The 14,512-nt window shown below is 37.8% G+C and overlaps 1 protein-coding gene across 2 annotated transcripts in view; it reads right to left on the bottom strand.

The window, feature by feature from the left end:
- LOC145667069 (ABC transporter G family member 20-like) overlaps positions 1-14,512 on the bottom strand; it is an 88,010-nt gene that overhangs the window by 21,670 nt on the left and 51,828 nt on the right. For both annotated transcript variants that reach the window (XR_014127859.1, XM_081734768.1), the window contains exons 10-12: positions 9,750-9,942; positions 7,978-8,167; positions 3,137-3,267 (exon numbers count right to left, since the gene is read on the bottom strand). Coding sequence is in view for 1 of the 2 variants with exons in the window: in XM_081734768.1 (XP_081590894.1) it covers positions 3,137-3,267; positions 7,978-8,167; positions 9,750-9,942 (514 nt within the window). In the remaining variant the exon portion in view is untranslated. The remainder of the gene's footprint in view (positions 1-3,136; positions 3,268-7,977; positions 8,168-9,749; positions 9,943-14,512) is intronic.

The raw sequence follows: 14,512 nt of genomic DNA, 5'->3' as shown, positions 1-14,512 counted from the left end.
TAAATTTGCAGACCTTTTATAACGAATTTTAATGTCTCATACGTTGAGTACTAGTAAGCACATATCTTGACTTAAATCTTTCGTGGATTATTTTCCCAGTAAATAATAGACAGGAAAGATCAAAGCGTTGATCGAAATAATATATTGAAAAGATTACTTCATGGTACAATAGTAGATCTATTGTTCTTACAATAATTGTACAAGTTTATAGTAATCTTATCCAACTATGGTGTTTCGGTCAAATTTTGATTAAGTTAGAGTTGTTTTGATATATTAATGACCAGATATAGTTAATTTGAATACAGCCTGTTATTTAAGGTAGCATAGTGAAATACTCGTATTCTGATGCGTACTTTAAGGGTGCTTAATGCAGAAAACATAAAATGATAAAGTATTGTCTACACCAATTAGATTTATTAACATCTTATAATCGCAAGTGCTATACAAATATTAGTGAATAAGCACTATTTGAATCTTGGTAATATTATGAGAATTAATACTGTCAACGGGAGGCCTCCGCATTTCTCAGAACTTCTTGTTTGAATTTGAGCATAACGTTAACATAACCTACAGGGTTGAAGTTGACAAGTCCTGGTTTCTGATCAACATCCTAACTCGTTTCAAGCCAGATGATCTTAAAGTAAGAGCCTCTGTGAATTTCTAAAGATCGACATACCAACAGGACTACTTCCAGAAGAAGAAAGACTCTTTGTTCATTTTGGAGAACGTTTATATACAGATCGGTCTTAGTCTTCACCTGTTTATTTCCTACTTTCATTCCTACTTTTATATACTATTTTGAAGCTTTGTCTTTTGTTTATAACTACTGTTTTTCTCGCTTTCTAGGAAACGAACTTAGCTATTTTTCGCTTTTGCAATACAAAAATATACATTTACAGGCAAACAATATAAGATTATATATATATTACATGATCAAAAGTATCCAGACACCATCCAAAACATACGTTTTTCATATTAGGTGCATTGTGCTGCCACCTACTGCCAGGCACTCATTATCAGCGACCTCAGTAGTCATTAGACATCGTAAGAAAGCAGAATGGGGCACTCCGCGGAACTCACGGACTTCGAACGTGGTCAGGTGATTGGGTGTGACTTATGTCAGAAGTCTGTACGCGAGATTTCCAAACTCCTAAACATCCCTAGGTACACTATGTCTGATGTGATAGTGAAGTGGAAACGTGAAGGGACACGTACAGCACAAAAGCGTAAAGTCCGACCTCGTCTGTTAACTGACAGAGACCACCAACAGTTGAAGAGGGTCGTAAAGTGTAATAGGTACATCTATCCAGATCATCACACAGGAATTTCAAACTGCATCAGGATCCACTCCAAGTACTATGACAGTTAGGCGTAGACCACCAACAGTTGAAGAGGGTCGTAAAGTGTAATAGGCACATCTATCCAGATCATCACACAGGAATTTCAAACTGCATCAGGATCCACTCCAAGTACTATGACAGTTAGGCGTGAGGTAAGAAAACTTGGATTTCATGGTCGAGCGGCTGCTCATAAGCCACACATCACGCAGGTAAATGCCAAACGAAGCCTCGCTTGGTGTAAGGAGCGTAAACATTAGACGATTGAACAGTGGGAAAAAAATGTGTAGAGTGATGAATCACGGTACACAATGTGGCTATCCGATGGCAGGGTGTAGGTGTGGCGAATGCCCGGTGAACGTCATCTGTCAGCGTGTGTAGTGCCAACAGTAAAATTCGGAGGTGGTAGTGTATGGTGTGGTCGTGTTTTTCTTGGAGAGGACTTGCACCCCTTGTTATTTTGCGTGGCACTCTCACAGCGCAGGCCTACATTGATGTTTTAGGCACCTTCTTGCTTCCCAGTGTTGGAGAGCAATTTGGGGATAGCGATTGCATCTTTGAACACGACCGAGCACCTGTTCATACTGCACGGCCTGTCGCGGAGTAGTTACATGACCATAACATCCCTGTAATGGACTGACCTGCACAGAGTCCTTACTTGAATCCTATAGAACATCTTTGGGATGTTTTGGAACGCCGACTTCGTGCCAGGCCTCGCCGACCTACATTGATACCTCTCATCAGTTCAGCACTTCGTGAAGAATGGACTGCCATTCCCCAAGAAACCTTCCAGCACCTGATTGAAAGTATGCCTGCGAGAGTGGAAGCTGTCATCAAGGCTAAATGTGGGCCAACACCATATTGAATTCCAGCAGTACCGATGGAGGGCGCCACGAACTTGTAAGTCATTTTCAGCCAGGTGTCTGGATACTTTTGATCACATAGTGTATAAGCCTGAATTATAGTACAATGGTGTGTCTTAATGAATTTGATTGTACTCTAGAAATGGAAAGAAGCTATAATTTATATATTAAAATGCTTAGGTTTATATGTTTCTGGTCAAGAAAAGTTCATATGTTTGTAACCAATCCTATCGACAGTGAATTGTCATGAACCATTGGCTCTACAAAGATTCCGCTTTCATTGATCGATTGAAAATTTTGTGTAGATTGTTCAATTCTAATTGAATATTTTTAAAACATGGCCGTTATTTCTTTATTAAATTACTGGAAGTGTTGAAATTTTAAAAAATAAAGCATCATATCCTACGAGTTATACATTCCAACACCACATATTAGTATACTGGATTAGTATATCCCTCCGACGATATGTTAATGAAGGATAACCATTTTTCCAGTCGAAGATGAATATTGTTTGGAGTGTTTTGCCCAATGAATACCATACATCGCTGACATTATAATTAATTGTGTGTGTAATGTATTTGCTTATTACAAACTACACTCAAAAAGAAAGAAGACACTGATCATACATGAATTAGAAACTCCAACAGGAAGTAGGCTCAAATCTTGCTAACGGTGTGAGATATTGAAACAGTAATCGAAAAAATCTCCCGTTTATGATTTCCCTTGAAGATTTTTATCAAGACATCTTTCACTTGTGTCTGTCAAGGGACATATACAGATGTTGTGAGGAATAACAAGGAGATTCATGCTCATATGTGAATGATGCGCTGTGTAGAGAGCGCAGGTTCAGCTAGTACTATTTAGAGTTCTACTAAACACATTCATGGATGTCATTAAACAACTTCGAAATTATTACATACTAATAATAATACTTACGTAGATCATACTTAATTTTCCTTTCTTTTTGAACATGGATTCGTTCTTTAAAACACGTTTTCCAATATCATAAATGAAATCTTCATATGCTTTCATTACTAAGGTCTTGATGTAGTATTCAGTTTGTTTATCTGTGTGTATGAGAGAAAGCTTTGAGAAACAATTTAATCTTACCAATGACAAGAAAAATTTTAAAAATCTAATTATTCCCTTCCATAATTAAAAACATCTTGCAAATTAGAAGAACAATCAGGTGTATATAGGGTGTTTCAAAACAACACCGACAACGTTTGGGAGGTGATTCCAGACACCAAGATGAGAGAAAAAGTATAGACCAACCTGGATGCAGACATCCGTCATTTCGGAGTTATATGCTGCCGAAAACATGAAAAAATGAACTTTAAAGATCCATACCTCCAATACTATGTTACCTACCTTAGTCGGGTCGACACTTCACTTACGAATTAATATGCGCGCTATCCAAAAATACATGTTTCAGAATCCTGCGGTACTCACGTAATAATTTTTATACAGGAGTTTGGCTACGGGCATTTGAAGTGCTCACTAACTACCTTGCTTCACTTAAAACAACGTACACACATATAAAGCAAATTAAGTTGAAAGGTTCAGCAAAAACAAAGAAATAACGGGAGATTAAAGAATCATTCTTTATTCATAGCAACAACCATTCAACCCACAACGAGTCAGTTTTGAGTAATCGCAGTTATAGGTTTCTCGGCCTATAAGATATTACGGGTCTAGGTCAAAACTCCCACAGCCAAAACTTCCACACTCAGAAAATGTCAAAACGCCCACACAATCGGTCATAACTCCCACACAAACGGACAAAACACCCACACATAGCAACGGTCACAATACCCACATAAATGGACAAAACTCCCACACAATCGGACAAATCTCCCACACTTTGAAATGATCCTGGTTGCACGTCTTGTAAGTTTCACACGCAAAAAATTATAAAAAGAAGTACAAGGGTGTTTTGATCGTTTGTGCAATTGAGAGATTTGTCCATTTGTGTGGGAATTATGACCGATTGTGTGGTCATTTTGACTTTTCTTGAGTGTGGGAGTTTTCGCTGTGGGAGTTTTGTCTATTTGTGTGGTGGTTGTGACAATTTCTGCGTATGAGAATTTTGTCCATTTGTGTGGCAGATCTGTCCATTTGTGTGGGGATTGTGACCGTTGCGATGTGTGGGAGTTTTGTCTATTTCTGCGGGAGTTATGACCGTTGGGGGTTATGACCGCTTACCTGTGTGGGAGGTTTGGCTGTGGGAGTTATGACCGTTCGTGCATTTGAGAGATTTGTCCACTTGTGTAGGAGTTATGTCCGATTGTGTGGGCGTTTTGACATTTTCTGAGTGTGGGAGTTTTGACCTGCTCCCGATATTACCGTATGTGGGTTGACTTTTCTCTTCATAGATGGCAGATCGATCACAAGCGCCTTACCAGGACCTTTTTAGTACGTTAGTTATATACGTTCGAACCCTCCAGCAGGGTTCACTCATTTTTTAAAAATTTTGTAGATTGATTGGTTGTTGCATAACACTGCCCAAATATAAACCGGCTTTACATCTGGATTTTGGCAACCTTGATAGTATCTGGTTACCTACCTTTGATGTATATTTTGGATCTGATAATAGTGACGTAACATAGACATCGCGGTTCCTTCAACTCAGCTCATTATTTCGAACTGTGCTCTGTTCGTGGTATTTCAGCATCCTTTACGTTATATATTTATTCTGTGGTATGTAATTATTCCTTTTTCTTTCATCCGTTTTTATCTTTGTTACCTTACCACTGAAGACGAAACGAGCTTGTTGTTTCTTTACGTGTGGAGAGTGTTTAGTTTTCCCATGGGAAAATTTATTGATAAGTAACCCACTTTTGTTATTTTTTTTTAGTTTACCAACCAAACAAATTTATTCTTCAAATCTAAATATGATTATGACCCTTTCTCTCATAAAAAGAAATCATAACACGTTCATGTCCAGCATGATCACTATTCATTTTGAAATAATTACATTGAAACAATACAGTTTTTAAGTTGCTATTGAATTGGCAAATTACTTGCACTTTAGCAACATCAATCAGCGATGCAATGCAGATAGCGATTCCAATTAGCACCACTAGTGGCGTATTTAGGATTTTGTTTCGGGGGGCTATGCACAATACGGGGAAGCAGGGGTGCAATTGCCCACCTGAGTGAGAATTAAATATATTTTAATAGATTGTCTACTAATATACTAGGTAAAAACGTGAAAGTCGTATGTTGATGGAGGATCTTATCCCCTTTCCTTTGTGTCTCCGGCATGTAAAATTTGGGGGGGACATCAAAGAAAGTGATTTAAATGGTACTACCTACCCCAACCTGTTTATTAACTTCAATTCTATTTGTTATCTTTCTGCTTACCTTCACGGACCCCCTAAGGTATATCAAGAACTCGATTACAATCGTAGGGACCGCGGTGGATCAATGCTAGAGTGTTCACCTCTGGTGCTTGAGGTCCCGGGTTCGATTCCAGCCCCCGCCAAGTGAACTTTGTGGTGGACAAACACCGTGCGAGTGGGTTTCCTTGGGGTTATCCTGTTTCCTCCCATTTTCTTCATTCCACCATTTCATTCATTACTGATCATCACCGTCTCATTTAGCCTCACCGTGGGACGTAAAACTCAAAGATTTCATTTTTCATTTTTCACAATCGTTTCACAGCCTGAACATTATATTCCAAATTAATATAATTATTATTATTTATATGATATTCTGTCGTTAGTAAATAAATTAAATTAGAATAAAATATTGAATATTTTGTGCTTCAAAATATTGGGGACGCGTTCCCCTCGTCCCCCCCGCCAGAGATGCCCGTGTCCCCTCCTTCCGGTAAATCTGAAATAACGCTCCTGCAAACACACGTTGAATATTTGTAATCTCATTTCAACTTAACTAATTTCAGTTTAGAAAAAAAATGGAAATATTTAGTTTTATCTGTGTACGTTTTTATCTTAAAGAAAATGTTGAGACAAGTTGAAGGTGAAATAAACTGATTGTAGTTTTAATGGTAAGAATTGCAGACTGGTGAATCTTATGTGATATGATACACACAAAAATTTAGCAGTGAATTTAACCTTTTATTCTATTCGTAGAAGAAAAACGAAGCATCCTCTTCGCCTACCTAATTTCCCGGGCTACTTATTCCCGCCTCTTGATTTTCTTTAATTTAAACATTTACCTTTCGTTATAACTAAACGATGTAAATATTCCTTTGCTATAATAACTAAAATCCTGTTATGTTGATATGCGTGCAAGTTGGTGTGGAACACCAGTTTCGCTTATCAGCTCCTCTTAGTTTTGGTGTTACAGACGACGGCCGATTAGGGGTGTTCGATAAGGCAGAGGACCTATCGAACTTCGGGAGTGAAAATTTATCGAGTTGTCATCGGTTACTCGAAACCGTTCGAGTATTTGAAATTATCGAAGTTTCGGATATTATCGAAATTTCGAGTATTATCGACATTTCGAGTATTATCGAAGTTTCGGGTATTATTGAAATTTCGAGTATTATCGAAGTTTCGAGTATTATTAACATTTCAAATATTATCGAAGTTTCGGGTATTATCGACATTTCGAGTATTATCGAGGTTTCGGGTATTATCAAAAGTAGTGATGAACAGTTCGGTTCCTTCACCTCTCCAATGATTTCTTCTTGCAGCCAAACTAGTGAAACAACTTTTTTCATCTGATAAGTTATTGCAAAGTTGTATTTGTCGAAATCATATGTAAAATTATTTTTCTGCCTGCCCCGTTATTGGCGCAATCGGCAAAGTGGCTATTAGTAGACTAATGGTGTTTTGGATTCCAATTCCATTCCGGTGATGCATGTTTTCCCTTCCTCTTTCTCTCTTCTGACAGACTGCTTAAGCCTTGTGCAGATCTGTAGGGAAAAAACTTTTTCTTCACTTCATTGGTAAGGAGAGAAGTTTTAAAATGAACACTCTGCATTATGTAATACATATTATATACAACTATAACCTCGAATACATTGTTTATTCCGAATACTCGGATAATCCCGAACTTGTCAAAATATTCAAGCGACTCGACAAATGCAATCATATTGATATATTTCTGTATTTGCTGCTTTCAAACAATTCGAGACTCTCGAACAGTTCGAGTGTCTCGAAGTTGTCTATTGTTTCTTACATTTCGAGTGCCTCGAACACTTCGAGAGTCTCGAACATTTCTAGAGTCTCGATCATTTCGGGAATCTCGATCATTTTGAGTCTCGAACATTTCGGGAGTCTCGATCATTTCGAGAGTCTCAAACATTTCGGGAGTCTCGAAATTTCGATAATTCGATAAAATTAAAATTCTTTATCGATGAAGCGCTTTTGAAATTTTATCGAATTTTTATCGATTACTCGATTATCGGAACAGCCCTACAGCCGACTTGAATCACAACTAACAACGGTAGAAAGTATGATAAGAGAAACGAAAGAAAATAACAACTAAGAAGAAGAAACAAACGAGTAGAATGGACGAAAGAAAGAAAAAAGAACGCAGTCCTTACATGGAATGAAATTTGACAAATACCGTATCATTTCTGAACAAAGAGCATAAGAAAATGCAAAGTCAATGAAATTCTTAGAAATGGTACGAAGGATTATTGTTGTACGTGGAATGCGAAACACTAACAAATTTATTTTTGAGGGGGTTGATCCTGATAACCCTCTAAATACGCCACTGAGCATCACGCACAGAATGAAGGACTGAGAAGTTTTCTTTTTACTTATTTCTAAACTAATGAAGAAACATGCTATAAATGTTACCTGTTTCGTCCATTGTTAGTTTGATTTGCATGTGCTTCATTTTCGCCATTACTACCACCAATAATGTCCCTGGGCCTTGGTCTATAAGAAATTGAACAGTCGATGAGAAGTTCTTTCCTATATGAATAACACCAGAAGCTTTGCCTCGCTTAATTTCACTGATAGCAGATTTTAATGATAATCGTCGTTCCTGGATAAAGAAAAAATTATTTAACAAGTCTATGAGTAAGATTAAGATGGATCACCACCCGGAAGTCAGCACATATTTAGCTCATTCTCTTAACTATTGCACAATGAAGCGTTACATACTATAAATATTGTACTATAAGATTGAATTATGTTTCAGCTACAACACAAGACACCGACTCATTGGATTGTGTCTTCTGATATTGAGAAAGATAACAAATAAAAGATAATATTTGATTCGTTTTACAATGAGTACACAAAAATGGCACTTGATATTAGATCTTACTAGAAGAGCTCAGTTATATGAAATGCTTATTTGTATGTGTAAAGTAACGGTCTTATTACAAAATAGATATATTGTTTCATTGTTTTTTGTGTTATGTTCCACTTACATTTAAATATGAATTTACATTTAAGGAAATAGATTTTGAGAAGAAACTTGCGCAGAACGCCATAATGCGTTGTTGCCAAATTTGTACGTTTACTGTGGTAGTCACAATAACAAAATTCCTGGATTCTAGCGTTGCAGTTCGAGAAGCGGAATTGCGGTAAGGGTCGAAAACTAATTTCTCTAGTAAGTATCCAAGCAGAATTCCATGATTACTTCCTTTATTATCTGGCATCAGTAAACACTCGACACTATCTAGCAACGCCGCACTATTCAAGCAGCGTTTAGCATAGCACCGAGAACACCTAGTGATCCACCTTAATATGTTATAAAATATCCAGAGAGGAACAATACATGACATTGAAGTTTTTCTTCTTCTGAGAAAAACACTAGATGCATCTCAAGCAATGCTTCAAGAGAAATAAGGAGAGGCTGCTCTGTCCTACAGCACAGTTCGGAGGTTGAAATGTCAAAAAGTACATAATCTACATTAAAGAAAAGTGGATCTCGGGCTTCAGCAACTGCTCTCACAGAAGGAAATATCAGCACGGCTGCAATAATCTCAAGAGAAGATCGTAGAATATCCTTGAAAGATATGTCGAAGATATCATTAGGTGCCTTGCTTTTAATCTGCGAGAGTTTGGTCGAAGCTATGGTCTCTATGCGACTTCAGGCTCTTCCCAAAAATTAAAACCGTGCTTAAAGGAGAAGTTTTGACACCATTCCTGTCATTGAGAGGGATACGACAGAGCAGCTGAACCAGAAATGCTTCCAAAAGAAGTCTTCCAGAAATGCTTCCAGGTTTGGATTCAATGTTGTATGTTGTAGATGTATTGCTAGCCAAGTACAGTACTTTGAAGGAAACGAAATCACACTCCTTTTAAGCTTTCTTTCTAATAAAATTATTCATCGTACTTTTTGATCACACCTCGTACCATGATAATACTTTATTCTTTTTCATTTAACATGTTTCGCACATACCATAGTATCATTTTGTTATATTTTCATTTAATGTATTCCTAACATACCATTATAACTCTTTATATTGTTTTCCTTTAACGCGATTTACACATACCATGACAACACTTTATTACATTTTCATATGACGTTTTCACTCCCTGCAATCTTATGAGATATTTGAGTCTTAATACGTTAAACATAATGAAAGTAAAAAATAAGGTATGAAAAAATTTCTTACCGTTCTCTTGTGGGCATCTGCAATATTTCTCTCAAACCAACAACTGTAATAGTTCGCAAAGTATAGCTTGCACGTACTTCGACTAGCATCATTATTGACAATCAGTAAATCAGTATGTATAGGTTCTTGACCAATTGCGTACCCAAAAAGGAACACTTGCACCCCAGGCAGGAGGATAGTAAACAATATAAATCTATTATATAAAGAAAAATGTGTTAGATATCTTCAAATTCCCAAAGAAAAAGTTTGTATTGTAATATCCCACGTGCTACTATATACAAACAAATACTTTACGCTCTTGTTTGTAAACACTATCACATGGATTTACGACAGAGCACTGGCACCTCCTATGAAACGCATGACGACAGGTGTGCAGCAGCACCACTACCACCCTGGAGGCCTATAAATTCGGCAGCAACCAGCGAAGAAGTACCAGTTCTCTGGTGTCCCTCCTACTGCTTGCTTCGGAGCACTAGGATAACTTAACCCCAAGGCCTCTAGTCTGCCCACGGGATTCTGGCTATCCCTTTCCTGGCTTAGCCTGGTTCGGGGCTCTGTTGGGAATTCTACCCACAGTTGCTTAGCCTGCTTCGGATCTCTGCGACTACTAACCTGCTCACTGCTTGCCACGGAGCATTGGGGATTCCTTCGCCACTTTGCTTAGCCTCCTTCGGGGCTCTATGGAGATCCTGTCTTCGGTCAAGGACTACCTAATTTCAACCAGGTAATTTAGAGGAAAAACAACTTTCTAGTACATGGTGCGGCAGCGTTCATAGTAGGATATTAAAAACACACCATCAGGCAGTAACAGTAATTTATTTATTACCTCTTATGTCAATAAATAATTAAAGGTATGGCATTTACTAATGTGTAAGTCATTGTCCATTGCGAATTACTTTTTGAATATGACTCCTGTCAAATAATGCCCCCTCTGCGCAACACATTCATCTAGGCGGCGTTGGAAGCTTTCCATAACTCGTTGTAACGTATTCCCTGGGACATTGCCGACGGCAGTTCTGATGCGATCCTTCAACTCAGGAATGGTGGCACAACGTGTTTGGAACACTTCTTGCTTCAGGTAGCCGCAAAGGAAAAAGTCTGCACATGAAAGATCAGGTGAGCGAGGCGACCAGGAAATGTCACCAAAACGGGAAATTACTCTACCTGGAAACGTCTGTCGCAAGAAATCCATGCGAATTCTGGCTGTATGCGAGGTCGCTCCGTCTTGTTGAAACCATAATTGTTCCTCATCCACATCGACCATACCTAATTGGGAAAAACGAAGTCTTGCAGCATCTTTAGGTAGCGTTCACTGGTGAGAGTTACAGCCACACCGCTGTCATCCTCAAAGAAGTAAGGTCCAATAATCCCAAAGGAAGCAACTCCACACCACACTGTGACACGAGAACTGTGCAAGGGCTTGATGTGCAGTTCATGCGGATTTACATCACTCCAATAACGCATATTCTGTTTATTCACTGAACCACATAACTCGAAATGAGCTTCATCTGACATCAGGATGGTGTGCAACATTTGTGGATTTTGGCGAAGGAGATCACGCATGGTTAAGCAGAATGTTTCTCGTGAAACCTAATCGCGAGGCCTAATTTCCTGAACATATATGCAGCTTATATGGGTGAAAATGGAGATCTTCGTGCAATATTCTTCTGAATAAGCGATCGGACATATGCACAGTTTGCGAATGACGACGAGCAGATCTTTTTGGGCTACGCAATATGGCAGCACGAACATTTTCCACGGTTTCTGGTGTCCGCACAGTTCTTTCACTTCTTCCCAGTTTGCCATTGCAAACAGAACCTGTAGTTCGAAATGCACGTACCCATCTCACAATGGTCCGTCTATCTGGAACTTTCTCATGACGTCCCAAGTTGAAATGTTGCCGAAATAGACGCTGGGTAGCAATAACAGAGTCATTATTCTTGAAATAACTTTCAACAGCAAAGGCACGATGCTATGCACTCCACCGCTCCATATCACTGTCACACTCGAAATGGCAGCTCATTAGTACATGAATGCGGCCTGAGCTGGCGCGCATTCATGCAGTACGTCATTGTACTACGCAAGTCAAATTACGCTATGAACGCTGCCGCACCTTGTATTTTCTGCAAAGACTGTTATATAGTCAATTTTATAAAATAAACCGGTAGTGGGAGTCGATTCCGGATCTTGTTTCATTACCAGCTCTGCCTACCAGAAAAGTTTTACTTAATATTTACTCATATCTGTCAAATGTCTCATTAGGTTTTGTTGTCAATAAAATAAGCTTTACAACTGAATCATTTTCCACTATTTGTGCATTCTAATGTGTAGTATTTATACAGTATTTTTTTTTATTTTCATGATCAAATGTATGAAAAACGACGCTGTTATATATTTTGGTCCAACATAAAGTGATCATGTAATGTTCAGAGAACTTTGGTTGAAATGCATAAATAGGAAGATTTATGAACACTAAACCATGCGCATTAAAATCTAAAAGTTTATTTTCCTCCGTGTGGACACTTGTCAAAATACAGTACAAGTGTAGTTTTAATTTCACAAAATAATGTTATTAAACATAAACTATTCTCTATTCCATCTTACTTTTAAACCACCATAAACAAATCTACGTGTAAGTAAAGCACACTGATTCGTTGCTGAGTTATTGACGTATGTACCCTAATGTAAAGTTGTTCATAGTCACATTCAATTTGTCTATCTCTTTGTAAGCGTGAGAATGAAGCATCACTAACCAATAAGATTCATAAACAGCGGAAGGTTACGAAATGTTTTGTTTACTTCTATTTGGAAGTAAAAGAGGACAAGGAGTAATAAGAAATGTCAAAAGGTGATCTAAACGTTCAACCGTACATTGTGATGTTCATACTGTAAACTTAGATTACAATACAGTCCTCCTTAACAAATCACCAGTTTTACTTGAAATTCTACTTGTCTTCTTCCATTTTATCACATTACACGAAAAAGATAATAATTTTAGATTTAAAGTTAAGTTGAACAAAAAATTTCAACTTCATAACCTACAGGGTGGCCACAAAATCCCGTTATCCCTTGATAGATGCTAACGTAAGTTTTCCTGTTACCCCTTGATAAATGCTAAGTAAAGTTTTTTATTGTTTCAGACCATCCACACGAGCAGAACATGTCGTTTCGTCGCGGCATCCATGGAGAGATCGCCGCAGAAGTCGATGCGTAAGCGATCTGCGGAACAGTGTATATGGGGGTTCATAAAGGACATCGTTTCACAAAACTGTTACGATACCATTGCTGAACTGACAGAAGCAGTGAAAGAAGCTTCTACTCAAGTTGCATATGCAATGCTCCGCAAAATGTCGCAAAGAACCTAGTGGTGTACTATCCTTTGTCATGAAAATGAGGATGGACACACTGATACTTTGGACACTTAATGTTTCCTATCTCAATAAGATTTCTCGAAAGCATTGTTGCTCATGTCATTCAGTTCTCTCCGTATAGTTATTTACGTACGCTTATGTTACTTATTTTCAGGGATAACGGGCCATTGTGGTTACCCTGAAGTATGAACCGTCTTTCGTGCACAATATAGTAAATTCAAATACTTGAGCAAAAGATCTGGTAATTATAAATTTAAAGGATTCAATACGTAGTAAAGAAATTAATCTATTAGTTGTGCAAGATATCAATCATCATGTGAATGATCAAAATATCGCAGCACTCTCCAAAAGATAAATTAGGACATAATTATTCCGGATACAATTTTAGGTAAGCTGATTCTTTTTTAAATTGAGTGAAGAGCTATCTAGGATTAAGTGGAAAGTACCAGTAAACTGCACATAAGTCAACAAATTAGGGTAATCAGTGACGTCACGTCATATACAGGTTGTTTCAAATCAACACCGACAACGTTTGGGAGGTGATTCCTGATACCAAAATACGACGAAAAGTGTAGACCAACCTGGATGCACAAATGCTTCGTTTCGGAGTTATAGCCTGTCGAAAACATGGAAAAATGAACTTGAAAGGTCCATAACTCCAAAACTATGGGACCTATTGTAGTCGGGTCAGGACTTTATTTAGGAACTACTATGTGCTCTTTCCAAATATCCATGTTTCAGAATCCTACGGTACCTCCACAATAATTCTTATAGAGGTAGTTGGTGAATACTTCAAATTACATGCCCGCATCCAAACTGCCTCCATAAAAATTTGTTGCGTGAATACCTTAGGATTCTGAAACATGTATTTTTGAATAGCACACATATTAGTTCCTTAGTGAAGTCTTGACACGACTACGGTAGGTTCCATACTTTTGGAGCTATGGGCGTTTAAAATTCATTTGTTCATGTTTTCGGCAGGCTATTACTCCGAAAGGAAGCATTTGTGCACCCAAGTTGGTCCATAGTTTTTGTCTTATCTTGGTGTCAGGAATCAGCTCTAAACGTTGTTGGTGTTGTTTTGAAACACCCTGTGTGTATATATATATAGTACATTTTTCCACGTCTTGCTCAAATAGAGATTAAAGCCCGGAAATTTTCCCCATTATGTACGTCACTACTATCTATATGACGTATCTATAATGTAGAGTATAGAAGTATATCCAAGCATTGGAAAATAGTTAAATGTTACTCATCTCAGTTTTTGGTAAAAATAATAAAGAAAATTATATTAAAATTATAACATTATAATAAATATCACATAAACATAAATAGCAAATTTCATTATTAAGAATTTTGCACATTATGTAATGAAATAAAGGAAGATATAGC

The sequence above is a fragment of the Thermobia domestica genome, chromosome 12 (genome assembly GCF_964235325.1).
Source record: "Thermobia domestica chromosome 12, izTheDome1.hap1.1, whole genome shotgun sequence".
Taxonomy (NCBI): Eukaryota; Metazoa; Arthropoda; class Insecta; order Zygentoma; family Lepismatidae; genus Thermobia; species Thermobia domestica.
Note: the sequence above shows the minus strand (reverse complement) of the source record. Positions and strands in the feature narration are given on the sequence as shown.